Source organism: Miniopterus schreibersii (assembly GCF_964146895.1).
Source record: "Miniopterus schreibersii genome assembly, chromosome: 19".
In the NCBI taxonomy this organism is placed as follows: Eukaryota; Metazoa; Chordata; class Mammalia; order Chiroptera; family Miniopteridae; genus Miniopterus; species Miniopterus schreibersii.
This window is the reverse complement of record NC_138119.1, coordinates 9,719,774-9,746,468: the sequence shown is the minus strand read 5'-3', so window position 1 is coordinate 9,746,468 and position 26,695 is coordinate 9,719,774. Positions and strand designations below refer to the sequence as shown.

Here is a 26,695-nt window from a genome sequence, read left to right as displayed (position 1 = left end):
AAGAGACCCAGCTCTACCAATCATTATCATCATTATCAGTGGTATTCATGGTCATTTTTATCACAGTGACGATAAAAGGAGCACCGTGAAATGAGCTTTTTTGATGTGTTAATATAAAGTGATCATTTAAAAACTTACGGTAATACTTGCCATTGATCGGCTGCTCCTTGCAGCCCCCCCCCCCAAAGGGGATCGAGCCCACAGCCTGGGCATGTGCCCTGACCAGGAATCGAACCGTGACCTCCTGGATCACAGGTCAATGCTCAACCACTGAGCCACGCCAGCCAGGCTGTACTACCTTTAGAGTCCAGCTTAAACTCCTTCTCAGAGCCAGACCCTTCGTGAGCAGCCCCTGGCTCCTCAGCAGTCTCATCTGCTCCCCTGGCATCGATCTTGCAATTCTTCACATCTCTAGGCCTTTGTAAATGTCATTATTTTCTCTACTTGGCTACTTCTTCAGCTCTCAAGGTCAGGCAATTGGAAGAGCAGTTTGAAGGCAGATTACGTTTTACTTATCTCCATATCCTTCAGCCTTTCCGTGCAGTTGTCTTCAAGGAGAACCAAAGTGTCAGCTCAAAGGCAAGCCTGCCAGAAACCTTCCCGGTGCCCCGTAGCTGTGCGGGGGAGGGGGTGGAGGGTTCTCTTCTCCCTCCCAAAGCACTTCATCACTTCCCTATTTATAGTTCTAATGCTATACTTTAAATGGTGTTTTTCTTTCTCTCTAAGGAGAGGGGTGGGTGTGTCTCATGCATCACCACATCCCTGGCATTAAGCCACTGTATCCGGCACATAGTATATGCTCAATAAATTGATGTTTGAATGAAATCTCTTCTGAACCTCCACAATGTGGAGAGCACTGTGCTGGGCACTATTAGAGGCTGTATCTCTGATCTTAATGGAGGTGGGGGGCACAGGACACGAGAGGATCCCATATATATTATACCAGGCACTGTGAGATAACTTGATGATATATTATAGAAATTTAAGAACACTTCTGACTTATTGATGGTAAAAATTATCACACACCCTCCTTTCCACTTGGAAATGGACTCTTATCTGCTAACTACTTTCTTAATGGGTTTAGAAGTATCTTTCACTGTGTGGCTTGGATCTCTTTTGAAAGTACATGGGGCATAAATAATAAATAAATAAAATAATGCTCAGGTGACAGGTGTAGAAGGGCCTCTGGGATGTGACTTTGGACAGTATCCAAGAAGTTTTGTTATAGCAAAGTAAAAGCTAGGAAATTTCAGGACAAGCGGAATAGGGAAACTGAGACAGATCGTTAAACAGCATTCCTCTCTTCCCTAAACTAAGGACACTTAAGAGTAAATGGTTTGCACTTTTACTCTCCAACCCCAGGAGGCACTTCGTCACCCTATTCCTGGAGACAGATAACAGAAATCCAATTAGTGCCATTTGCGAACCACACCCAAGGACAGACAAATTAAGAACAAATCTCATTTTGGTACATCAGCCTAAAGCTGATGGATATTCTATTGATCTGCCTCTGAGACCTCCCTTAAGCCCTCAGACTTTAAAATCCTTGAAAATGAAGGTCCCAACTTGCTCCCCCACCCCCAGGGGAGCACGCCAGCACCATCTCCTTCCCCTTCTTCCCTCCAAGGGGACCCCAGGAGACTTGCAACCAGGGGAGCAATGGGCAGCGGCAGCTCGCCCCAGGCTTACGCCCCGAACCTGTCTCCAAGGCCCTCTTCTCTCTGACTTCCCCGTGAGCCAGAGCAGCCCAGCCTAGGCTCTCCTGTTGCTTCTTCTGTGCACCTTCCTGGTTTCACTGTCCCAAGGATATTTTTGCTGCGGTCAATAAATTCTTGCTTTCTTTTCTACACTTTGTCTCTTGATTAAAATCTTTCCCTCAAGAAGACAAGAATGGAGGCCTCTTCGTCTCCCTGTTAACAGTTTGGTTTAGGGTCAAGGGGTAAGGTTATACCTCCTGAGAGGAAGAGAAGTGAAATACTGATGAGTGCTGGGATGTGGGAACAAGAAATCACCACCCAAGCAAGTGCAGGATAGACAAATCATCTTTACCGTTGGGAGCATTTGGTCTACAATTTGACCCGTGCCTAGGAACTGTGGGTCCCAAATTTCTATTCCTTTATAGTATTGATATTGCATAGTTCTAGAGGATACGAATCTAGCCCTGGAGTCTTTTGAATGGCGCAGAACAATGGCCCACAATGGTTCACTGGGCCAGCCATCTATGAGCACCCTTCATGCTGCTTCTCACCCTAGGTGGCCTTAAATAATCCCAAACTGAACAAACTGATGGTCCCCAGAGGGGAAGGGTAGAAAAGGGAAAGGCGATTAAGAAGTGCAAACTTCCAATTATAAAATAAGTTATGGGGAAATACTGTACAGCATAGGAAATAGAGTCAAAACATCATAATTGTGCTGACAGGTGGTGACTAGACTTACGTGGTGATCACTTTGCAAGGTATATAAGTGTTGAATCGCTGTTGTACACCTGAAACTGATGTAATCCTGTATGTCGATTATAATTAAAAATAAATTATTGCCCTGCCGGGCGTGGCTCAGCTGTTGAGCATCGACCTAGGATCCAGGAGATCGTGGTTCGATTCCCGGTCAGGGCACAAGCCCGGTTGCGGGCTCCCAGCCAATCAATGACAACTCTCTCATCATTGATGTTTCAACTCTCTCTCTCCCTCTCCCTTCCTCTCTCTGAAACCAATAAAGATATATTTAAATAAATAAATAAATAATTAAAAAGAGAAATAATCCAAGGTGGAATTTTCCAATATTTCTATAAAGTGGGGTCTGGGAGAGCACGCTTGTTGTAGGGTTTTAACAGAAAGTTAAGAGCTGGGAAGTGCCTGGTGGGTCAGCATATTGATTGTATAGACTGACATATCATTTCCCTTTTCATTTTTATTATCAGAGAGAAAGTGGAGGGAGAGGAAGATGCTGAACCTGAACAAATGTTCTGTCTAAATGCACCCGGTCCCTTGCTGGTTTCTAAACGCAGGGTTCTCATCGTATCGTTCATTTGGAATTAACCACAGCTTTGTGAGTTCTCAGAAAGTCTGCTCTTGCTTTTGCTTATATAACTTTCGGTGTCTGTGTCTTCAGTGCCCTCAGGTGCGAGGCCACCAGAGGGCAGGGGCTATGCCTTTTTGATGTTTGAGCCCCGTTTAGCATCCAGCACAGTGCCTGGCACACAGTAGGTGTGTGTTCCATAAATGCTGTTCAGGAGTCCCTGAATGAATCCTTGGGAGGAAAGAAGCGATGATGAAACGAGCCCTGCTCTCACGGCGAGAACGAACCTTTCTCAGTTTATTTCAGGTATAAATAACGCGCTAGTCAGCGCAAATCGTCCTTCTATAAGCTCACCAGGTGCAGGGGAGGGTTTTGGCTGAGATTGAGAAATTCAAGCCCGAGAACAGCAAGATGGGAGGGGAGCAGAGGCTCGGAGCCTCGAGGAGGAGGCGGAGTCGCCGAGAGTTGGGGCCTTTCTGCCCAATCACAGGGGCCGCGAGCAGCCCGAGCGGGGAGATAAAAGGGGAGCGGGAGCTCGCGGAGCCTGCCCAGTTACGCACGGCCGCCCCCCGAGCGCCCGCTCCTCGGCTCGGAGGTGTTTCTGCCCAGGGACAGCGGTCGGTTCCGAGGCCCGCCCCAGCAATGGCCTTCGCAAGTCTCCAGAAAGTGCTCATCAGCGACAGCCTGGACCCTTGCTGCAGGAAGATCCTGCAAGATGGAGGGCTGCAGGTGGTGGAGAAGCCGAACCTGAGCAAAGAGGAGCTGATAGCCGAGCTGCAGGTAATGCGAGCGGGGGAAAGACTAGCGCTCCGTGGCATCCTCCGCGGAAACAGGCTGGCTGCGCCGGGGCCAGCGCGCCCCACCCCCACCCCCCACCCCCCACCCCCGGCCGGGTATCTGTAGGTCCCGGGGCCTCCAGATTTAGAGGTTGGGGATGGGGGAGGAACCAACGGCGGCGCGCTTCAGGGTGTAAACTTTCCGTTCAGTTTGCAGCTGCGTCTACCACGTTGGCCTGCCCCCGCTCGCGGGGCGCCGGGCAGGCTCCCCGGCGCCTTGGCTCGCCCCGGCCCAGGCAGCCGGGCTGCGCGCGGGCACCGGGCGAGGCGGCCGGAGCGGCTTCCCCGAGACCCTCCCCCGGCTAAGCCCTGGCTCACCCGGCCGAGCCCCGCCTTCCTCGGGGGGCGCTCGCCGCGCCCCAGCCGGGCCCGTGGCAGCTGGAGAAGCTGCAGGCGAGGCAGCAAACGTACTTGCCTGTCTGACGCAAGACTGCTGAGAGTTTTCACCGCCCCTCGGCTTCCTGGGAGCTCGGAGGAAGCGGGGGCGGGCGGGGGGCGCACGAGGTTGCTGGGCGGCCCATGCGGCGGCCGCCGCCGGGGTCCGGGCTCAGTCTCCGCACGTGGCCCGGGCGGATGGCCTCACCTTGGCCTCATCGCCGGTCAGGAAGGACCAGGCTGGACTCGAATCGGTCCCAGGCGCCTCCAGGGCATTGCTGTTCCTTAGCAAACCTTTCTCGGGACTCCATCTCACAGGCTTCTTCAAGCCTTAATCTACCTTGGCTGTAAGGGGGGCCTGTGAGGTTTGGGGGCCTCGTCCAGGGAATGTCATTTATTCTGTGAACTCTGCACTCCAGCTCCAGCGCTTCTTTACTGCACCCAGCAGCCCGCCGCCCTACCCCCCCCGCGCCGTTGCTGCCTGCCCACCCCGACCGGCCTCCGCGCCGACCCGCCCCCTCCATCCCTCGCTCCTCCCCGAGTCCCTAAATCTTACCGTAGAGGCGGCGGCTGCTGTCGCGGTGCCGCAGCCGCGTGGCCCGCACAGCTGCCCGCGCTCGCTTCTCTGCGGTCGCATCTGCTGCCGTTTCTCCACTGACCCTCCCCCGCCCCCCGCCCCCGCCCCCCTTCCCCCTCCCTTCCCCTCCCCCCAGTGCTGTACCCGCGCTGAGAAGTTTCAGACCGGACCCTGCCTTCTGGAAGCTTGCTGGCTAGTTAGGGAACCAGGCCAAACGGCGATCGATTGACCAGATGAGTTGGTAAATGAGACCACCTGGCATTGGCAGCCCAGCCCCTGCCAGCTCCGCCGCTGCAGAAGTGGAGAGAAGGGGGGATGGGCCTGGACCCCGTGGGGGGCAAGGGCTCAGGACCTAATCCTGGGAGCAGGGTGGGTCGAGGTGTGAGAGGCAGGCGCCTCACACTCCCCACCTCCTCTTTTGTATGGATGGAATCAATGACCTTGGCTCTGGGCAGTGGCCAGAAGGCAATTGAGCGGCCTCTAGCCCAGCTCCTGACCCTCGCCTCCACCAGATCACTAGAATGGGCAGAGTGGCCTTTTCTTGGGGCTTTGTAGCTTTTCTCATGGAAATTAGCGATTCTATACTCCCCCAGCGGGGGCAGGGAGGGGTGAGGGTGGCGTTGGGAAGAATGGGAGGCCTCCCCTGTAGGGGAGGGTTCCGAGAAGTTGGGAAGTCAGCCAGGTGGGAGCTGGGAGTGGGGAGCTGAAATCTGGAGGCCGTTTCCAAGGCGCTGGGAACTGGCTGGACAGGAGGGGTGTTTCTTGGCTAGGCAGCCAGGCACCCTTGGGCTGTTTGGGAGCGCCCAGCCTTCCTATCTGCTTGTGCAAAGCATTCAGTTCGGAGTGCTGGTTAGTCTCCTTGGCAGCTGACGGGAGGGTCCTTCTCTCCACTCTGTAATCTTTTATTCTGCCTGGAGAGGCATCTGGGTTGGTGTCCCTGCCCTCCCCGGTTTACATCTTTATAATATTGAAGGAAGTTCCAACACGTTTTGGAACCAAGCCCCGCCTCGGTCCCCACTCCTTCGTATTCTGGGCAGGCACAGTTCGCTCTCTCTTACTCCCCCAGAACGGTCCTTTTCAGACTTTAAGCAAGTCACAGCTAGTCCATTACTGGGTAATGAAGTTGGTTTAATGGGTCATGATTAGCATTTAAAAAAACACACCAAAATAACCATCAGAGAGCAGTGCGGATAGTAAGGCTAATACTAAGTCATGAAATTTGTTTCAGTTACGTGTGTAGTTGTGGGGTATGTAAGTTTAAAACCACAACTTAATCATGTGTTTCTTAACTGTGGGTCTTAGTCAAAAACATTTAGGAAACACTGGCTTGAAATAGTAAAGCGTCTTGTTTGGAATTCACGAGACTTGGACTGTGTAATCCCTCCTCTCTCAGCAGGTGCCACTTCTTAAATCTAATATGCAGAAACATTTAAATCTTACCAGGGATCAGTGGCTTTTAAACTTTGACCATGACCCACAATCAGAAATTCATTTTACGTGACAACTCACTATACACATATACATGTATACACACAGTTAAGTTTCATGAAATAATACCCTTACTATATGTGATGCATTCGCATATTTTCTTCTATCTGATTAAATAGCAGTTCTGGTCAGAATCCATTAGACCACATGCCAGTAATGCATTTACACCTTTATCTCAGAACTTTAAGAAAGATAAAGAAGGGAATAAATTTCCATGCAAGAGTCTTTTGAAAGTCTCATTCAAAATAGGGACTTCTGGCCTGTACACTAGGATTTCGTTTGCAAAAGTTAAACAATCCCCTACTTAATCAGGATTATGCCTATTGTGCACAACAGTGCCTACCTGCACCCTCTATAACCGGGGCGCATGACCTGGAACGTTCCTTTGATTCCTCTGTGATTTAAGTCAGAGGCATGAGCAATGATTGAATCGCCCCCAAGGCCAAGCCTGGCCTCCTTGGGAAAGGAAGCATGTGTGAACTTGAGCAACGTGAATGGATTTTCACTGCTGAGTTTAGCATTTGTTGGAAACAGCCATAAATCCAGCAGAACAGTGGCCTGCTGTTTCCCAGCTCTGAGGCAGCTGGTGGGGACAGGGAGGAGGGAATGCCTGTTCCAGCTGGCACGCAGAACCCTGATACGGGATAGAAACTCAGAGAGCCTTGACAGTGGTGAGAGAGGCTCATTCCCACCCTGGGAGTGCCAAAGAGGACCTGGGAGATGCTGGAGAAAAAAGTTAGAGTCACAGCATCAGGATGAATTGCGTTTGCAAAAGGCTGTGTAGTTTGCTGTGTGAGGAGAGGAGAGGAGAGGAATGGGCAGCATGGAGCCAAATCTTGGAGGAATGGCTTGTGGCCTGAGAAGGGGATGGTGCCTAGGAGCACCTGGTATTTTGAGGGATCAGTGGGAAATAGGGGGATAGGTTGGCACATCGTCTTATTAAATATGTGCTGATTGAATCAGCTGAGGATTCAATTTAATGAAGCTGGGGTTGTAGGGGGTGTAAGAGGCCTTGGAAACTAGTGAACTCCGGCCATGTGGGGTGGGACCAGGGTCTGCTGAATGGGAGTCTCCAAGGGAAGATTGTCCTCTTGGTCCAGGCAAGCTCTGAATGTACATCCCAACTCTTTAGGCGTCCTGGTTTCAAAGAAAGCTGGTTTGAGGGACATCACCCTTGAGGGAAAGATAGGGAGAGGCTGCAGGGGAAGCATCCCTAAGGACCATCCTTCCATAGAGAGAGGCTGGGCTGGTTAAAGAAAAACTTCAAAGTGCTGTTTCCAAGCCTGTCCTCAGGGCCTTGGGTGGACAGCTGGAGAGCCTGCTTCCTCCCCCACAGCCAGTCTATTCTGTTCTGTGGGAAGAAGATGCCCAAGGTTTGGGGAGGGTGGTGGCAGCTTTGGAGAGAACCTTCAAGGAGGCCAGGCCCTTGCAACCCAAGGGGGTGATTGAGTAGAGTGCAGGGAGCAGGACTGGGCCTGAAATGGGGCCCAGAACTTGATAGGAGAGGCAGGGTGATAGAATTTTGACTCCGTGTGGTCCCTGCCCCCTTCTTGTGAGTTGAATTTTGACCTTTGGTCCTGGGCTGACCGACCACCTGACAGGAGGTTTTATGTCCTCAGTGTGCTGCCAACTGCCTACCGTGCCATTGGTGGTAAAGGAATACACCTGAACAATGTGCTCCCACACTGCGAAACTGCCCTCCAAAAAGGTTCTGCAATTTACTCTCCTATTTTTCTATGCTTTCACGAACACTGAGTACTAAAAACTTTCCTTTTTGCCAATATGATACCAGAAAATACCACATTTTATTTTTAAAACATTGTGTTTTGGTCTTCTGAACCTAATACAAAAATTTGTTTTACTGTAGTCCCATGGCAAATTAGGAAGTTCCCTGATTTGATTTTTAAAAATCTATTCAGAGATGTCTAGCAAAGGACATTTTAATTTTAGTAAGCTGAAAGTAATTTTAAAATTATGTATGTATCACTGGTTCATGAGAAAAAGTCAAACGTGGTAATCTTTTTATTTGAACACCAGGTAAACTAAGAAGGGTATATTAAACTATTATTGTTAGCTTCCTTATTTTTTTTCAATTACAGTTGACATTCAGTATTATTTTATATTAGTTTCAGGTGTACAGCATAGCAGTTAAACATTTATATAATGTACAAAGCGATTCCCCCGGTAATTCTAGTATCCACCCAGCACCATGCATAGTTATTACAATATTATAGACTACAGGGTGGGGCAAAAGTAGGTCTACTGTTTGTATGGAAAATGATATAAGAATTAATAAATAATATTACAAGAATAAACTGTTTCTTGTACTCAACTGTAAACCTACTTTTATCCCACCCTGTATATTTTCTGTTCTGTACTTGACAACTCCGTGACTATTTTGTAACTACGAAAATACCACATTTTAAAATTCGTATTTCTTTGATATATAGTGTTTAAGAGTTTTTATAAATTACTGGCTACTACTTTGTTGGTTTTTCATTGATTGCCTACCTATTATATCTTTTTTTTAAACTAGGTTTTTTATCATTTAAAGAATTGATTTGCAGGAAGTCTTGAGCATTTTTGGTGATGAATCTTTGTTCTGTTATATATGTTGCTAGGAGTTTGTCTTCTGTCGAGCCTGTTGCTTACTTGCCTTTAACTCTGTTTGTGGAATCTATTCCTCACAGAAGTTTAAATTTCAGATGTAATCAAATTTGTTTTTATTTTCACCTATGGTTTCTGGAACTTGTGCCTTGCTTGTGAAACTTTCCCATCCTGAGATCATAAAAATATCTCCTTACATTTTCTTCTAATGTTTGTATTTTAAAAATTCTTTAATTTATAATCTGGATTTTAAAAATCTGTAGCAAGATAGAAATTAAGTATTTTTTTCCTTACATTTTCCTAATGCCATTTATTGCATAGATCATCCTTCCCCCATCAGTTTCAATCCAGTGATTAGAGGCCCATGGAAACCTACTCTCACCATTCTTCCCACCCCCATCATCCCCAAATATTTGAACAGGTCACATGATTGAAAATCCAGCATCAGAAATCCCTTCTCTTGACTGTGATAAAGAGGCTTTCAACAGTTTCGTCTTTTTTTTACTTCATTTATTCATTCAGCCAACCAACATTTATGGAGTGCCTTCCATGTGCCAGTATGGTGGCTTCCAAGGTAGAATTCGATCCTACCTCTCAGGGTCAGTGGAGCCAGCGATGTCCCTTGCGCTGGGCCACCTACCATGCAGGAGCTGTACCTGTCCTATCTCATTGCCTCCTCTCACATAGTTGAGGAGGCTGAAGCTCAGATTCATAGTTCACAGGGGATGGATCTTAGATTTGAACCCAGACCTGACTGGTGGAGCTTCTCTGTGTAAACTGTGCACAGATGCCACTGCCTCCTTTGTCTTGAGTAGATCCAAAGACAGCCAGACCAACTGTGGACCCACATGTTTTGTCTTCTGCCTCAGGACTGTGAAGGCCTTATCGTCCGCTCGGCCACCAAGGTGACGGCTGATGTCATCAATGCAGCAGAAAAGCTCCAGGTAGTGGGCAGGGCTGGCACGGGCGTGGACAACGTGGATCTGGAGGCCGCAACAAGGAAGGGCATCCTGGTCATGAAGTGAGTCGCAGACGCCAGGGGTGGGTGTGGAGATGGACCTCGAAGAGGCAGGAAAACAATTTACTTTAGAGAAAGCTGGGTCGGAGTTAGAGGGCTTCCAGGAGGAGGCCTGGTGTAGGCCTGGTCCATTTGGTAGTCAGTGCTCACAGCTTAGTGGTGCCCGAGGGTTTGACATTGAGGCTCTTTGTAAACTCAGTGCTTCACAAACCCACCCCACAGATATTTTGCAGGTCTGCAGCCTGGTCTGGGAGTCAGAAGAAAGTTAGTGAACTTATCTGTCTTCTGCTCCAGCCATGACCCTCCCCCTCCATTGTTCTGTCTGGAGCCAGGTATTGTTAGCCCTGCTCTTATCTCTCCGTAAATGCACAACCTTTGCAAATAGAGTAACTCTACCTTCTTTGTCTTCCCCACTTCCCTGCACCCTGTGGCCAGGACCCCAGTTTCTCTTTTCACACTCCAGGGCCAATAGGAAAAGGGTCCCCACTGGAGCTGTTTTTGTAGACACCGTTTTTTCTGCTGTAGGTATAGGATGTCCCCTAACCAAGAGCAGCTGCCAAGATAGCTGAGAATCCTTTTATCTTGACCTTTTTAAAAATATAGAATCTCTCGACCTTTTTTTCTCCTTGTAACCTTCATTTCCAGAGATGAAAAGACCCAGTTAGGGGAAGAAGGAGGGTGAACATGTGTGTTAATAATTCTTTCAAAAACAAACACACAAGCCTTTGAGAGGGACAGTTTCATGGATCGCTATCTCTCTTCTCCTTTCTGTAAAATGGGCGAATTCAGCATTGCTGTGAGCGTGAAGGTGTGAGGAAGCTTTCTCAGCTCAGAACTTGTTGAGGGATAGGAGAAGCCACACGGGTGGAGAGATGTTCGCTTTGCTACAAATAAGTCAGGGTGGGCACCTTGGTGAAGGTTAGTGGGCAACGGGCTGACTTCCGCAACTGATAGATGTATCACCCATCACAGGCACAGATTGGTGGCATGGAGCCTAGGGACATTTGTGCTTCCTGCAGGCAGGTAGATTCAGAAATGAGAGGAGACAGAGAAGGGCTGAGCCACACGCATCTCTCCCAATGGAGGGAGACACTTCTCTGCCTCGGAAGAAGTGAGTTTGGGTAGAGGCCAGGTGTGTTCTCTACTGGAGGTCCCTCAGCATAAGAACATAAAACCAGTGTTTCCTTCCAGCCCTGGGATGTGGGCAGGAGCACATCAGAGAAATCAGGGACGGTGGTGTGGGATTTGTGTTGAGAGCCCCTAAGCTCATGGAGCAGGAGAGACAGCACAGCGTGTCCTCAAGGCTTTCTGTTGGGACAGGAGTGAGAGTACCGGGCCTGTGCCCACTAATGTCCCCTCTTTCCTTTGCTCTTTAGCACCCCCAATGGGAACAGTCTCAGTGCTGCCGAGCTCACCTGTGGGATGATCATGTGTCTGGCCAGGTAAGTCACCGACTTCTTAGCAGACCCAGTCCCTCTGGTATGTCAATGAGTGTGATTCCCTAGGCAAAGTGACCTGCAGAAACTTAGGAACACCTCAGTTTGGCGACGTGCAGCCTGCTGAGAACCTTCAAGTCCATCAGTCCTCGGCTGAACACTGACTCTGGAGCCTCCAGGTCGGGTTCCCAGTGCCGCCAGTGGGGAGGGGCGGTGACCAGGGTACTGCTCGTTACCTAGGAGCAGGGTCGTGGAGAAAGAAATTGCGTGGGATCTTTCATTTTGCCCTCACTTTCCACTCTCCGCATCCATCCTTTGTGCCCCTCCTGGCGGTCGGCAGTCGGTTTTCACACACTGACTTCTACCCTCTGGGCCTTGCAGATGCTCTTTCTGCTGCCTGGAGCACCCTTTCCATCAGCTTCGTCTAGAAAACTCTTTTTGTTCTTCATTCATCCAAGAAGCTGTCTCTGGATTCCTCCTCTGAGCTCTGTCCCGCACTGATTCCCTTGGTCCCCGTGACAGGGCTTACCTCTCTGTCACTGTCCTCACAGGTCTTTGTTGGAACAGAATAGAATAAAAAGCTGTCCTGAGATCCCTGTGCCTACCAGTGGGCTCGTAACACAAGGCCATCCAAATGGTCAAATCTCTTGTTTTTAGCCGGGACTCTGGGAGTGGGGGCCTCCTGAGTAGAGGGGATGGCCTAGGAACCAGAGGATATGACACATGATATGCGTGAGTCTTTAAATGATTGTTGAACAGACAGTTCCAGCCCTTCTGTGGTCGGGGAAGGGCATGGAGCCAGGGACAGGACAGGAGGCATCTCTGTAGAGCTGCTAGGACCTTGGATCCCTTTTCTTTTTCCTTGATCTCTCAGTCACTGTCCTCTTCATCTCCCTGGTATTGGGTCCACAGTGGGGGATCAGCAGGATCTCTGGAAACTGCATCACTGAGATCCTGGATCTTTAAACCAGCACTCAGGTCTCCTTCCTTCTCTACTCAGGCCTGAAATTTGGGGCCGAGAGATTACTCTTTACCTCTCTCAGGACCTGTTCTTCCTCCTGCTGGCGAGGGCCTGGAGGGGCTCAGCTTTGTCCTAACTCTTCCCCGAGATTTCTGCCTGAGATCTGAGGTCTTCACTGATACTCACTGGCCAGCGAAGAGGAGAGGAGGTTGGAGAGAGAGGAACAGGCAAAACTTCCACAGCAGCTGGAACCCAGCCCAGAAGGGGTCCCTGAGTTGGCTGGCTGGGTCTCCAGACCATGTGGGCTGTGTGTGTTTTTCCTGGGTGAGTGTGGAGGCCTTGGGCCCTGCTGTCACTGTGCTACTTAAACCACTGATCCTTTCTTGTTTTTTGTGTTTTGAGCGAAGGAGGGTTCTTTGTGCAGCTTTCTATCTAGTTCTCTTTCTATTTTTTTTTTTTTTTTTGGAGGTGGGAAGAGGCTTGGGAGCGAGGAATAATCTTCCCCCTATTCCAGGACCAGCTTTATTTAAAAGCGTCAGTATAGTGGAATGATTTAAAGGAAGCTCCCCGGTCCCATCCCTCATCCACAACCTCACTCATCAAAGATGCATCGAAACTAAGAAATAAGTACCCATTAAAAAGGAATTACTGTCTCTCCTAGCTTGTATGTTTAATCAGACTGCTTCCCTGGCTAGGCAGGAATGGGCGCTGTGGACGGCAAGTGGAGAGCACTGGGCCCTGTGGGTGCGGAGGCCCTGAATGGGCCTCACAGCGGGGCTTTGGACAGATGGTGGGAGTTCCTCGGGTGCAGGAGGACAGAGCCACGGGGAGAGAGGAGAGAGTAGAATGCAACAAATGCACGTTGCCCCCTTCTGCCTGCTTTACCTTCTCCGCTTGTAAGTCGGGCCGCTCTCGAGGCCCCTCGCCCACATCCTGATCCCCAGGATGGCCTGGGGAGGGCCTGACCCGGGGAGGCTCTCTGACCAGCTGGGTACAGCAGCCGGAGGGAGGGTCTGGAGATTTCTTGGGCCCTGTGCGGCCACCTGTATGTACCTCTCAGCACCACTGGGTCAGGTGGGCAGGTATCAGGTGAAGGAGGGGGGTGGGGCGTTGGGGGTTTGGGGGTGCCGTCTCACTAGCCGAGGCATTTGTCAGGCTGGCTCTCTGAGAAGGTAGCGCTTCCTCAAGGCAAAGCACCTTCCCTTACTACTCTCCTGAAATGGGGCAGGAGGGCAGGGCGGGGAGATGGAGCTTCCCCCCCGGAGCTCGTTCCTTAAGCTTGGCTGAGTTTACCAGGAGTCCACGGAGCTCCCATCAGAAGAGGACAGCCTTACCCGCAGGCGGACATCCTGATACTGTGTAGACATGAAAGCATTTTCTTTTTTTTTAATAAGTCAGTGAAGCAGAAACACAGAACAATATTTTGGAACCTCTCTCTGCACACCCTCACCCACCCCACTGAATTTCATGGCCGGCAGGAAAGCCTGCATTTCAGTACAGGAGGCTCCCTGATGGGGGCCTTGGCTCCGAATCAGTTCTGCTGCTTCCAGGTGGGTGGTGCTGGGTGAGGCGTTTAACCCCCGGTGCCCCTCAGCCTGCAGTTGGGAGCACTGAAGGAGCTAATGGGTGTCTGAACATTGCCTGTAGGAATGTCTGAAGTAGAGAAGATACTCCTTAAACTTTCTAAACATTGTTTCTTGTCTCTTACATTTTTTGCTTCCCAAGAAGCCTGCATGACCTTGTCCCAGGGGACTTATCTTACCCTGGGACCTCTGACTTTGCCCTTACTTCCTTTGTCTCCAGAAAACAAGTGGGGAGGCGACTTTCATGTTAACCAATAGGAGAGAGACTGTGGGGTGTGGCGTGTGTGTGTGTGCTCGAGCATGTGCCTGCCTGCACGCATGGTGGGACAGGAGGTGGAGAAGTTACGAGTGTGTGGACTGTGGTAGCCACACACTCAAATCAAGCCTGCCTCGGTTGGGCCTTAAGAAACTCCCCAGGAACGGTAATCAGTTGTCCCCTGATACAATAGTAGATGTTGCAGGTTGTGGCCCTGGATGGAATAAATAAGAAAATGCAAATCCTTGAATTCCTGGCGCTCTTGATGCCATCGGGGACCCTCAACACCACTTTTCTTATTCCTGCAAACCCGGGAGGATTGACTGTTGCATTTTATGTGCCTAGAGCCTCTCTGATACCCCGGTGGCTGACGTGGGATCAGAATCTCTTCCCAGACTCCTAGCTGGAGACAGATTCCAAGTCAAGCCTCACCAAGGGTTCCCTCTGCTGCACAACCTCCACCCTTCTCTGTGTTTCTGAACCTGAGCCCCCAGACCCCAGCGGAGCTTGGTTCATGACCCCCAGAGGTGGTGGCTGTGCGGCCGTCGTGTCACGTCTCCTTGGGCTGGCGGGGGTCTGCGTGGGCTGGCTGAACCCTTGTCTGTCCTTGCAGGCAGATTCCCCAGGCGACGGCTTCGATGAAGGACGGCAGATGGGATCGGAAGAAGGTGAGCAGCTGGCCCTGCCTCCCTGCACCTGGCCCAGTGCCTGACCGTCACTCCTGGTGCTGACTTTGGCTTCTTTGCCTGTTTGGTTGTAGTTCATGGGAACCGAGTTGAATGGAAAGACCCTGGGAATTCTTGGCCTGGGCAGAATCGGGAGAGAGGTGGCCATCCGGATGCAGTCCTTTGGGATGAAGGTAAGGGGTCGGCAGGCTTTCCTATAGGATGTTTGGAAGAGGCAGCTTTGTTTGAGAGAAGCTGAAGGCTTTGTCCTAGGAGGGTCTGCCCCCCCTCCCATCCCCTTTTAGAGCCCCTGACTTAAATAGGCGGTAAAGCCGGGGAGAGGGAGCATTTCCTGCTGCTGTGAACACTTGAATTCAGAATCTGGGAATGCTCGGTGGAGGTCCTTCAGCTCTCGGGTGTGTAATAGCCCTGAGTCCCCGCAGAGCAGAGAGGAGCCTTGTATCCTGCTGTGAGGGCCTCCTTGTTTGCTGTGTCTGTCATCTATGATAATTCAGAAAACAGGAGCAAATCTATAGCCTTACAACAGAGCAGCTGTCCACCCATATTCTAGCTCCCCTCCACGGTTCAGGAGAGATTGAAAGGTACTTGTCTGTATTCTCACAGGATCGTAGAGCTCATGGTGGCTGGAAGACCCCACACGTTTCTCAAAAATGATTCCTGGCCCTTGTCTGCCCCTAGAGCCCTGCCTTATGCTGTTCTGGGAGGCTTCCAGTTGAGGGAGGGTTGTTATCAATAGCAGTGCCACCCCCGGGGATGTTGCATAGGGGGAGGCCACTTAGACAAGAGAGGGGACTGCAGAGGTGCCCAGATAGACCAGAGTGACAGGCTCTGGGGAGGGCTGGTGGATGTCTCCCTGTTTATGGTGGCTGTGAGGGGATGGTGGGTTCAAATTGCAGCCAGGGAGGCTTTAGCTAAACAAAGGAAAATAGCTTTGAAAATCAGATCATTTCCTGTCTAGAAAAATATACACAGCACTGTTACAGAATTTTCCATTTCTCCCTTGCTCACTCCCTTTCTGCCTGTCCCCCCGACCTTCATAGAATTAGAGGGACCCTTTAGATGAACCCTTGGTTTTATATTGACCTCCTGAGCTTGTAAATTTTTGCTAAGGGCTCATAGCAAATGGATTGTAGAGAAGATCCCATTATACCACGTTGAGCATCTGCCTCTGCCTCCTGCCTCCAGCCCCCACCATGTTTGAGTCATTCAGACGTCTCTCCTGAGCCTTAGCACTGGGAAGGGCAAGTACATTTTGCTAGATCTCCAAGAGTGGGGAGTGTGGCCCAGCAGGATCCATTGATCATGAACACAAACTAACCCCACGTCCTGTGCAGGGGAGGCCAGGTGCCTTCAGCCACAAAGAGCACTTTCTCCTCTTGCCTCTTATGAGGGATCAAGGTAAAGGTTTAGCTCACAGGGAATTCTGGTCATCTAAAAGCAGGGGTCAGGGGTTAGGTAAACCCAGCACATATTGCCACATAGGTGAGTGTTTGTTTCATTGATGATACAGTAACTGGAACAGGATCCAAGCCCAATGTTCCTTCCGTTACTTCCACTCCCGGTCCATGGTGCCATAGCACGTTGGATTCTTCCAACTCAGGACTTGAGGCTTTTGCAGTGACTTAACCCAGACAAAAAGCCTTGCCTCACTCGTTTCCTGAATAATTGATGTAATCAGGAAGCTTGTCTGTCCGTCTGGCCACAAGCAGGCACTCAACTCCTGCAGAAACTGCTTCTGGGAGGCCCAGGGGGATGTAGGACCTTGAGTGGGGCAGTGGAAGTGACAGGTACCCCTCAGACACGTGTTTGCTTCAAAAAGATGTATAGAACCTACTCATCGGTGTTAACCTATGTCCCTGGGCACAGCCTGCATTTACGCCCACATGTTTTATTCCCAGCATGGCGCTGAGGTGCGGGTGCTTCCCTTTGGGGGTTCTGTCGAGATGTCTCTGGAGGCTTGCTCTGGGCTTTCTTGCTTCTGAGACATGCCTTGGATTGTCTCCCCGACCTCAGCCCCTCAAGAGCTACCTAGCCGCTCTGGAGTGACTCAGGTGGCCTCCCTTTACAAGTTCAGCTTCTCGCTTTGACTGAGTCCTGGCCCTAACCCATTGTGGGTCCAGATGAATCTGGTCTCCAGGCAGAGAGATGACTTCTAATCTGTGCTCTTTGCCGTGTGCCACCAGTGTCTTCCTTTGTTCCTGACCCTTGATAAATAGTCTCTGCCCAGAGTTCTTTCTATGACAAAAGCTTTCTTATCTCAATCTGGTAGTTGGAATTCCTGCTGCCCCAGAGCTGTGATTTTCAAAGTCTTCCCAGAGCCTCAGGTCCTAGAAAGGTGGTCAGGCGGGGCTTTGGCCCTTATCTCTGCAGCTTTGACTTTATCTGGTTTTACACTGGGCTTCTGTTTAAAATTCCTTTGTGGGAGGGGAGAGTTCCAAAGCTAAGCCAAAAAATTTGGCTACAGAGTAAAGAGTGGGCGTAGCTGTCAGGCTCCTTCATTGGAGCCTCTGTCACTGGAAGGGGCCTTGATCTCCTCCATCCACAGCTGAGGAGCGTCAAAAGCCAGGTTCCTTTGTTGTCTCTATCTCAGAAGTCTTTCTTGAGGCTAAGATTGAGGCGGGGAGTTCCTTAAGGCATCTCCCCAAGGCTCCTCTCTAAGACTAGTCTTCACATGGTGTGTACCCGAAATTCCCCCAACTTTTGCGCATTTGGACATCTGACCCTTTCCAGGAAACATCAGGACCCTACTGAGGCATTGGTACTTGGGACCGATGTCACCCTTTTGACCTCCCCCATCTCCAACATGGTCTCCTGGTGTGAGGAGCCCAGTTCTTAGCTGAGCTCAGCTCCTGTCTGCCCTGGGTGTCTCCAGTGAAAACAAGAACGGGTTTTCTTTCAAATTCTTCCCCTGCAGATGAGTGAGATACTGTCTCTGTTAAAGAAAGCTTGGGGTTATCTTCTCCTGTCTTGTCCACTTCCCTGTAGCCCCAGGTACCTTGGGCATGGGCACCTGGCCAGGCTCAGCTTCCTCTAGGCAGCTACCCCCCTTTCTTGGCTTCTGTGAGCCCAGGGTCCCTAGAGTTGTGTGAACCCATTCCTTCAGACTTGGCTTTGTGAACTCTGTCCATGTCCCGGCCTCTCCCCACTCCCCATGAGCAAGTACATCTGGATTAGAGATGAAGGGGCCATTGTTCCAGCAGCCTTGGCCTGCGAGACAAAGGAGACTTGTGAGAGCAAGGCAGGATCCTCTGCCCTCCCCAACAAGAAGGTTCTCTCTGAGACTAGGGCCATGTGGGCCTGTGGCGGTCACCAGCTGGTGATCCTACAGGGCCGGGGAGGCAGCCTTCTTCCCCAAAACCTCTACCGGTGGCCGAGGTCGGTCCCACATGACTTTCCTTCTTCCACAGGGCGATGAAAAGTGGGATCCAGAAATCACATCTCTTGGGACGGGGAGCACACGCTGGGTCTTTTTATCTCCCCCTTGCTGGCGGGATTCTTAGGAGAGGTCTCCAGGAAGGTTTCAGCAGAATATTCATTGGTTTTCCAGGTCTCTACTGATTGGCCAGCACCAGGGCAGGGGGTTGTTAGTCACTGCAGCTGGTCCTGAAGTCACCCACCTGGTTTTGCTGCTTTTCTGGGCCTGGAGCTGAAATGCAACTGAAGCCTAGATGTTATCTCTAGGGAGGTGACCTTCTCTGTCTGGCTGTAAGCCGCTCAGCCGGTTTGTTCAGCTATCTGTCTGTTTCCCTATTCCACTGTCCTAGCTTACTGGTGTGTCTCAGTCCCATCACTAATATGTGATGACCTTTGGCCAATTCCATGAGATTAGTGAAGTTTCCTGGCTGCCCCCATCTCCCAGGAGTCAGTCTTCCTTCCTCCTCAGCATCCTCAGGGAGGCCCTTCTGCTTTGGAGACCCATCTCCTCCCCAGACTAAGGTTCTTTCTGGGCCCGCGCCCACCCATGGCACCTTGATGTCTCACTTTCCTGTCTCACTTTCCTCCTCTGATGTCCTTGCTCCCCACCCCCATCAGCACTACCTTGTTGAAAGCATCTGTCCTTCACTGTGATTAGTCGCCACAGTATGCCTTCCAAGACTAGATGCATCTTAAGCCTAAAACTAACTTCGGGAGAAAGGACCATCCCCTCCCCATTGGTGTCAGCACATGTCCTTCACCCCTTTCCCGGATGACGAGTCCTGGTCTACCCTGCTCTGCACCAGCACTGCCCCTCCCTCCCTTCTGCCACACTCTGTTCAAGTAGCCAGTGCTCCTGCCTGTTTTCTGGCCCTGTGGGTCCTCAGGCGGCCCCCAGCCTCTCTCTTCCCTTTCCTGATTGTATCCCACACTGATCCCCCACGTCACCGTCTTCTCTTATGTGGGCTCCCTGCTTTCTAAGGGTTTCCAAGCTCCACCGTGGCCACACAGGAGCTGCTCCTGCATTAACGGTTAAGAGCGTGCAGGCAGACACACCTCCCTTTCAACTCTGGCCCTGCGCCTGCCTAGTGTGTAAACCCCACTGCCTCCAGCTTTAAAGTAGAAAGAATAGTGCCAGCCCCATTGTATTGTCTCAAGAAGTACTCTGGTGTCTGCAACAGGCTTAGCACAGTATTTAGTATATGGTACGTGCTCAATGGTTGCCATTGTTAATAATACAAATACTAATAATTAATAATGATACTCCCTCTCTGTCACTTATGACCAGACTGTAGGGTATGACCCCATCATTTCGCCAGAGGTCTCGGCCTCCTTCGGTGTTCAGCAGCTGCCCCTGGAGGAGATCTGGCCCCTCTGTGATTTCATCACTGTGCACACCCCTCTCCTGCCCTCCACGACAGGTAGGTGTGTCCCTACCTTGTGATTTGGCCACAGAAGACACAGACCAGAAAAGGGTAGGCCCCCAGTCTGGAGCTTCCACAGACACTGTGTGTGGGGGGGGTTGGGGGACAGCTCTGGGGAGGGTCCCCCAGGTCTGCCAGCATCAGCATGGGGACGCTTTGTGAAATGCCCTTAATCAGACGGGAGGGGTGAGCCAGAAGGGAATTCTGGGGTGTCGGGGTGAGCTGGATACTTACTGGGGCCACTGCAGGCCTTTCTGGTTCCCGCCCCACTGGAAGCAATAATATCTCAGGGACTTCCAGGATGTTTCTAAGCTGGGTGTGGCCCAGCGCATCTGAGAAGGGAGGGGTGAAGCCAGAGCCCCTTTTCCTTAAGGAAGGAGAAGGGAGGAAGCCTGTAGGGAAGAGCTGGGTGGGGAAGGGGCCATCGGGAGCTGGAGCCAAGTCCCTGGGCTCCTGGCACCATCCCTACAAGAAGCCCTTCCCTCCCCTCCAGGCCTGCTGAACGACAGCACCTTTGCCCAGTGCAAAAAGGGGGTGCGCGTGGTGAACTGTGCCCGTGGAGGGATTGTGGACGAAGGTGCCCTGCTCCGGGCGCTGCAGTCGGGCCACTGCGCGGGGGCTGCGCTGGACGTGTTCACGGAGGTAAGTGCCCGCAGTGGGCGGTGGGGGCGGGGGTTAGGGGGAAGGGGCAGGGCTCGGGGTGGTGCAGGAGGCCTTTGGGTCACGTCTCTAGGCCCATGATAAATGGGAGAAATGGTCCAATGTATGTCAAAAGTAACACCTGCGTGGTTTGAGGAGGCCTTGCAGAGTGTAGGAGGCAGCCACACTGGCTTCTGCAAAACTTGAGTTTAAATCGGACCCAGGTCCTGGCCTGTGCTCCTCTAGGGCTGCTGTGTTGATAACCTCAGAGAAGACGGCAGCAAATCATTCTGAAGCCGAGGATTGGGGCAGGGAGACAGGGTTTCGTGCATTGATACGGGTCTGATGACACGAATCCCACGCCAAGTCCACCCATTGTGTCCACTGGCTTTCCTTTCCCTTCTCTCCCGGGAGGAAAGGAAGCCCCAGGACAGTGGTTAGGCATCCACCCCCCCCCCCCCAATGCACTGGGCTACTCTCCCTTGGTCTCCTCCACTACCCCCACCCACCCTGCCCTCACACCAGACCAGCGATCTCCACTTGAATCCCACCGCCTCTTAACGGCAGAGGTCCAGGGGAAAGGGCGTGGACTTTGGACGGGGCAGTGGGCGGGTGCTGGATATGTATGAGCTCTGTGGCCTTGGCGAGTCCCTGGCGCCCTCTGAGCCCCTAGCACTCGCTGTCCATCCCCTGCCCAGGGGGCACAGTGCATTTGGTTTGTGTTTCTGGTAACCTTTCTCAACTAGGTCGTAAGGGCCCTGATGTGGGTGTGCCTGCCCCTCCCCTCGGTTGCCATCCCCCCAGCACAGAGCCTTCCCCTCCCCCCTCAGCCTCCTCAGAGCACTTACTGCCAGGGCCTGGCACTCACGGAGTAGATGTGGGCGCCAGCAGAGCCCTGGGGAGAATGCCCAGAAGTGAAGAGGCCTGAGTCACGTTCCGAGGGCAGCGAGCAGAAGGCGTGGAGGGACCTGGGGGGGCTGCCTGTCCCGGGAAGAAGGTCTGCAAAAAGCAGCAGTAAGTGCTGTAAGGATGGGGGAGGCTTTCAGGGGGAAAACCAGGAACAACAGTAGTTACCCCTGCTGGGGAACTTCTTGCTTTATGGCGTGTAATCCATGGTGATGCTGTGAGGTAGGTAGGACTACCCGATTTTTAAGAGAGGGAAACTGAGGCTCAGAGAGATGGAGATCTACCCAGAGGGACGTTCGAAGGTGGTCCACAGCTCTGTCCACCACTGTGCTGTGGTGGGACACCCGTGAGGAAGCTGGTCATTGAGCCCAGGGACAACCCTGACAAAATACAAATGGAAGGCGACGTCCCTCCGGGCCTTCCTCCCCTCCAACTTCCCTCCTGCCCTGGGGTGGTGCATGGCGGCCAAGCAGCACTGTCCCTTTCTGGGCAGGAGCCCCCGCAGGACCGAGCCTTGGTGGACCACGAGAACGTCATCAGCTGCCCCCACCTGGGCGCCAGCACCAGGGAGGCCCAGAGCCGCTGCGGGGAGGAGATCGCCGTCCAGTTCGTGGACATGGTGAAGGGGAGAGCATTAGCTGGGGTCGTAAGTATCTCGGTGTGGGGGGGTGGTCCAGAGGTCAGAGGGAGGAGCGGGAGTCTTGGTGATGGGAATGGTGACAGCAGGGACGAGCCGAGTGTGGCAACCAGACTCAGCTCTGGGAGCTGAAGATAGAAGGATCCCACGTGAGTCAGCCTGTGGGCAGGGTGGCCGGAGCTGGCGGTCCCCTGCCCTGATAGCCGGGGCCTGGCATCGGGGAGCCCAGCTCCGCCCTGAGACGGTGGAGCCTCGCGCGGAGATTGCAGTTCTTCCCAGGCCCGGCGTCTGGGAAGAGGTTCCTTGGTACTCCACATGCCTGCGAATGGGGGAGCATGGCTGGGGAGGGTAGACTGGGGGGGCCAGGAATGCTTGTGGGCAGAGCCCCTGAGGGCCAGGGTGCTCTCACCTCGGGGGCTTGAGTGCCCCTTTGCATCGTGTCCATCTTAGGACCCTGCGCTGGGGTTCACCCGCCGCCTTTCCAGTGCCCGGCCAGTTACATCTTATAAACAGGAATAGAAGCCTCCATGCTTTCCGTCCCTTACCTCCTGCAGCAGCCTGTTGGATTTCTGTCAAGCCCGGGTTTTTAATTAAATCCTTTATAGCTGGCTCTTTTTACAAGTTGCCTCGCAGAAGTGGCCAGTGCTTAACTCGGACCCAGAGCCTCTCGGACCACAGGATGGAACAGAAATTTAGGTTCACATTAAGCTGGCTTTGTTATCAAAACCCTAGTGGGGGCGTCAAGTGGCCAGACCCCAGACTTAGAGCTTTAGAAGGATGTGTGGCTCCCGCCTCCTTCACCTGCGCACGAGCCTGTGGTGGGCTCCACAAGGCTCACTGTTTGAAGAGTGATAGGATAAAAGTATATGAATCCACCCTGCTTTATATAAAGTGTGTTATTTGGTCAAAGTGTTCAATGACAATGTAAACACTTCTTTTTTAAATCACGATACTAAGTAAAGGGGAGAAAGCATATTAGGAATGCCATCCAGAGAGCTTCCACTCTGTGTCCAAGTGATCTGTGACTCCCCAGTTGTTCTCTGTCCATGCACCAGAGAAACAGGTCTCCTGTGGAGGGGGTGGGACTGGCCCAGTTCAGGGAAGGGGAGGTGCCTCCCCCTTCTGGCAATTCGCTGTGGTCTTAGCCTTCTGTGCCCTTCCTGCTCTACAGCTCTCAGCTATAGGAACGAGCGGTGATCTTGTTTTGGTGCCTAATGGAAGTTGTCAAACCCCAGGCCCCGAAAGCCAGGGTGGCCCATGCCTTCTGCTCTCCGTGGGGAGCTAAGTCTCAGCAGCAAGACCTTGTTTGAACAGGCGTGCCCTGTCCCACCTCTTCCTAACCTCAGCCCCACTCCTTTCTCTGCAGGTAAATGCCCAGGCCCTTACCAGTGCTTTCTCTCCGCACACCAAACCCTGGATCGGTCTGGCAGAAGCTCTGGGGACACTGATGCGAGCCTGGGCCGGGTCCCCCAAAGGGACCATCCAGGTGGTAACGCAGGGTGAGCTGGGAACACTGCAAAGGGAAGGGGAGAGGGTTGTGGACTACGCACCCCACCAGGTGTGTCTGCTGCAGGTCAGACAGTGAGGGACTCAGAGGTGACTCTGGTCTGGGGACTCTACGTCCCACGTTCTGAGTATGGCTCACTTGCTACTGAGTGGGGACAGAAGAGGAGGGGCAAAAAGTCATTGGGAAATATACTTAATTTTCACAAATCATGTTTGTGCAGTATTTTAAAGATAGACATGTTTGGGGTGCAAGAGAAACCTCCACAAGAGATGGAGTTTCTCGTGAAAGGCAATAGGATTGTTGGACAGAGTCCCGGGTTAGGTGACAGGACATGTGATTCTGTCACTTACCTATTGTGTGACATTCCTGTCTCTGAGCTGTGGGTTTTTCATGTGTGACGTGAGAGTGAGGGTGGGGGTGCCACATGAGGTGGTGGGGACATTCTGTGTTCTGTGACAGGCTGAAATGGACCCTGGGACAAGCTGATCGCCTTGGGGGCATTTGCTCAGTTGTGGCTGGGAACAGTACAGCACCTTCTCTCTGCCCCTCGGTGGCTGAGCAGACTCTGGCCACGGTTGCCGTAGGTCCAGCCCTCTGCAGATGTGCCGGAGACCAGGGAGGGCTCCCGTCCCCTAAACCTTGCACGGGATTGTCCTCCCCATTGACTGCTAGGCATTTACTCTCTTGGGAAGAGATTGGGGGTGGGGTGGGTAGACCCTGAGCATTGCCTGTCCTGGGCAAGGTCTGAGTATGATAAGCAGGCCAGGGTGGCCAGGCCATGGCAGGTATGTGGGGGCGCTGGGTTTGGGCTGAGTTTTGGACAGGAGTTTCTGAAACTGTTTGAGTGTGTCATCGGGGTCCTGACCTCAGGACCAGTCTGGGCCAGCCCCTGGGGCAGGTCCACTCACCCACTCTGTCTCCGTTCCCCAGGGGAAGTAGGACTGCCCAGGCAGGCTGGAATCGGGGCCCCCAGTGCAGCGATGAGCCCGTGACCCCAAAGTGGGGTCTCCTGCCCCTCCTGTGTTTCTCAGTAAACAGTGACCTCATGGTGGCTTCTTTTCGGTCCCCAGGTATGTCCCTAAAGAATGCTGGGAACTGCCTAAGCCCTGCGGTCATTGTTGGCCTCCTAAAGGACGCTTCCAATCACGTCGATGTGAACTTGGTGAACGCCAAGCTGCTGGTGAAGGAGGCTGGCCTCAATGTGAGTGCCCACCTGCCCTCCCTCCCCATCCTGCCAGCTCTGCCCTTCCCTCCCCCCAAACATGTTTTCAAAGCACGCTTGCAGCCCTGCTCAGTGGGTGGGGCCCTGGGTGCAGTCCTGCCATTGACACTGTCTACCTGTGAGGTACCCGAGAGGTACGTATTCATCTGCAAAGTGGGGCTTCCTCCTGCCTCCGAGCGCTGCTATGCCTGAAAGTGCTGTGTACACGTGCTCTGACACCCCCCATTTCACAGCTGAGAAGACTGAGGAGCCAGGCTGCTGGGCCTCTGACTCCATCCAGGGCTCGGTCCACTGCAGAACCCAGCTTCTTGCTTAGCTTGCAGACTCCTTGGGAGCCAGCAACACACCCTTGAGCCTCTGCTGTCCTCATGGCTTTTCTTTGGCACCTTTCCCTCTGGTTCCCTTTGTAGATCAAAGTCTGTGTTTCTCAGCCAGTGGGAGCTGGCAGAAGCAATGGGAAGTAGGACTCCCATGACCCCCCTCCTCCCTGCTCTGCACCCCCACATCTGAGTCTGGCCACTGGTTCTGTGCAGGAAGCAGCGAGCAGGAGGGTTCAGGCTCATTCAGCCTCCAGGCAGACCTGCTAACCAAGGTCCTAACCCTGCCTCCCACCCCTCCCCTCCAAGCCGTTACCAGTACCTGGCACATCTTTCCTTAGGAAGCTGCTGTTCAGAGGCTCAAGGCTTAGCCCACTGGCCCATTCCCCTGGCCCTGAATTGCTGGCCTGGTTGGCCCTGCTGAAGCCCTACAGATCAGCCAGGGGGTTGAGGGAGAGGGTGGGCGCGATGCAGCCAGGAGGCCTAATTGTGCCCCCTGCTTTCTGTCTGCAGGTAACCATCTCTCATAACTCTGCTGGGCCAGGAGAGCAAGGATGCGGGGAAGGCCTCCTGACCGTGGCCCTGGCAGGTGCCCCCTACCAGGCTGTGGGCTTGGTCCAGGGCACCACACCTGTGCTGCAGGCACTCAACGGAGCTGTCTTCAGACCAGAAGTGCCTCTCCGCAGGGGTCTGCCCCTGCTCCTGTTCCGGGCTCAGCCCTCCAACCCTGCAATGCTGCCTACCATGATTGGTGAGGAGGGGCCTGTGGGCTTGCTGGTGGTTGGTTGGGGAAGGGGCTGTCCTGTCCTGGGATTGGGTTCTGTAGACCTTTGCCTCCTTCAGCTCCTTTCCAGCCTCAGGGCACCTCTGGATCTGCAGCTGACAGAGGGTCTGTGGTTCCAGTTTCCAGAACATGGAGAAGTAGATACAGAGCTCAGAGGAAGGTCACAGGGCAGTGTGGCAAGGGTTGGACCGCAGAGCCACTATTTGAGGTCACAGGGCAGTGTGGCAAGGGTTGGACCGCAGAGCCACTATTAACTGGGCTGCTCACCATGTAAAGCACAGTGTAGACCTTCCTGTGGAGACAAATCCCAGGAGCTCAGAGCCACAGAGCGCTGGTCTCCTGACCACAGCCAAGCCTGTCGGGCATCCCCTCCGGCACCACGGGCATCCTGACCTGCCCCAGTCGGCTGGCGCCTGGGCCTCAGGGAGTTTTGATCACAGCTGTCTTAGACTCCCAGCCTCTCACTTCTTTCCCATGCCCTGTGCCAACCAAGGGTTTCTTCTTCCCAGGGCTCCTGGCAGAGGCAGGCGTGCAGCTGCTGTCCTACCAGACCTCAGTGGTGTCGGATGGGGAGACCTGGCACGTCATGGGCATCTCCTTGCCGCTGCCCAGCCTGGATGCCTGGAAGCAGCATGTGACGGAGGCCTTCCAGTTTCACTTCTAACCTCGGGGCTCACCGGGCCCAGCCTCGGGGGCCTTGTGATCCACACTGAGAGATCACATTCTTGGGGCTGACACTGCTTCTGTGGTCTGACCCCTATAGCACAACAGTCACCACCTAATAAAGAGCCCACCCCCCGTCTCCCTGTGTTGTCATTACCCACAAGAGCCACCAGAGGGCGTCGGCAGGCAGCCATGGGGTTGGCTTTGGCTGTAGGATCTGGATGGGCACACTGCATGCCTGGGTGTGGGTATGCCATTGGCTCGGGACTGAGCCTGCAGCCGAGGTAGGTGCCCTTGGCTGGGATCGACCTGGGACCCTTCAGTCCAGGGGCCGATGCTCTAAC

The 26,695-nt window shown here is 52.8% G+C and overlaps 1 protein-coding gene across 1 annotated transcript; it reads left to right on the top strand.

Annotated features, from left to right (window-relative positions):
- Nucleotides 1-3,543: 3,543 nt before the first annotated feature.
- On the top strand, nt 3,544-26,486 carry PHGDH (phosphoglycerate dehydrogenase). Its single transcript, XM_081122228.1, has 12 exons — nt 3,544-3,795; nt 9,768-9,919; nt 11,293-11,358; nt 14,766-14,820; nt 14,913-15,011; nt 19,541-19,673; nt 20,170-20,318; nt 21,715-21,867; nt 23,225-23,357; nt 24,436-24,566; nt 25,418-25,655; nt 26,198-26,486. The coding sequence occupies exons 1-12, from the start codon at nt 3,658-3,660 to the stop codon at nt 26,350-26,352; spliced, it is 1,602 nt and encodes a 533-aa protein (XP_080978354.1). The 5' UTR covers nt 3,544-3,657; the 3' UTR covers nt 26,353-26,486.
- Nucleotides 26,487-26,695: the final 209 nt, after the last annotated feature.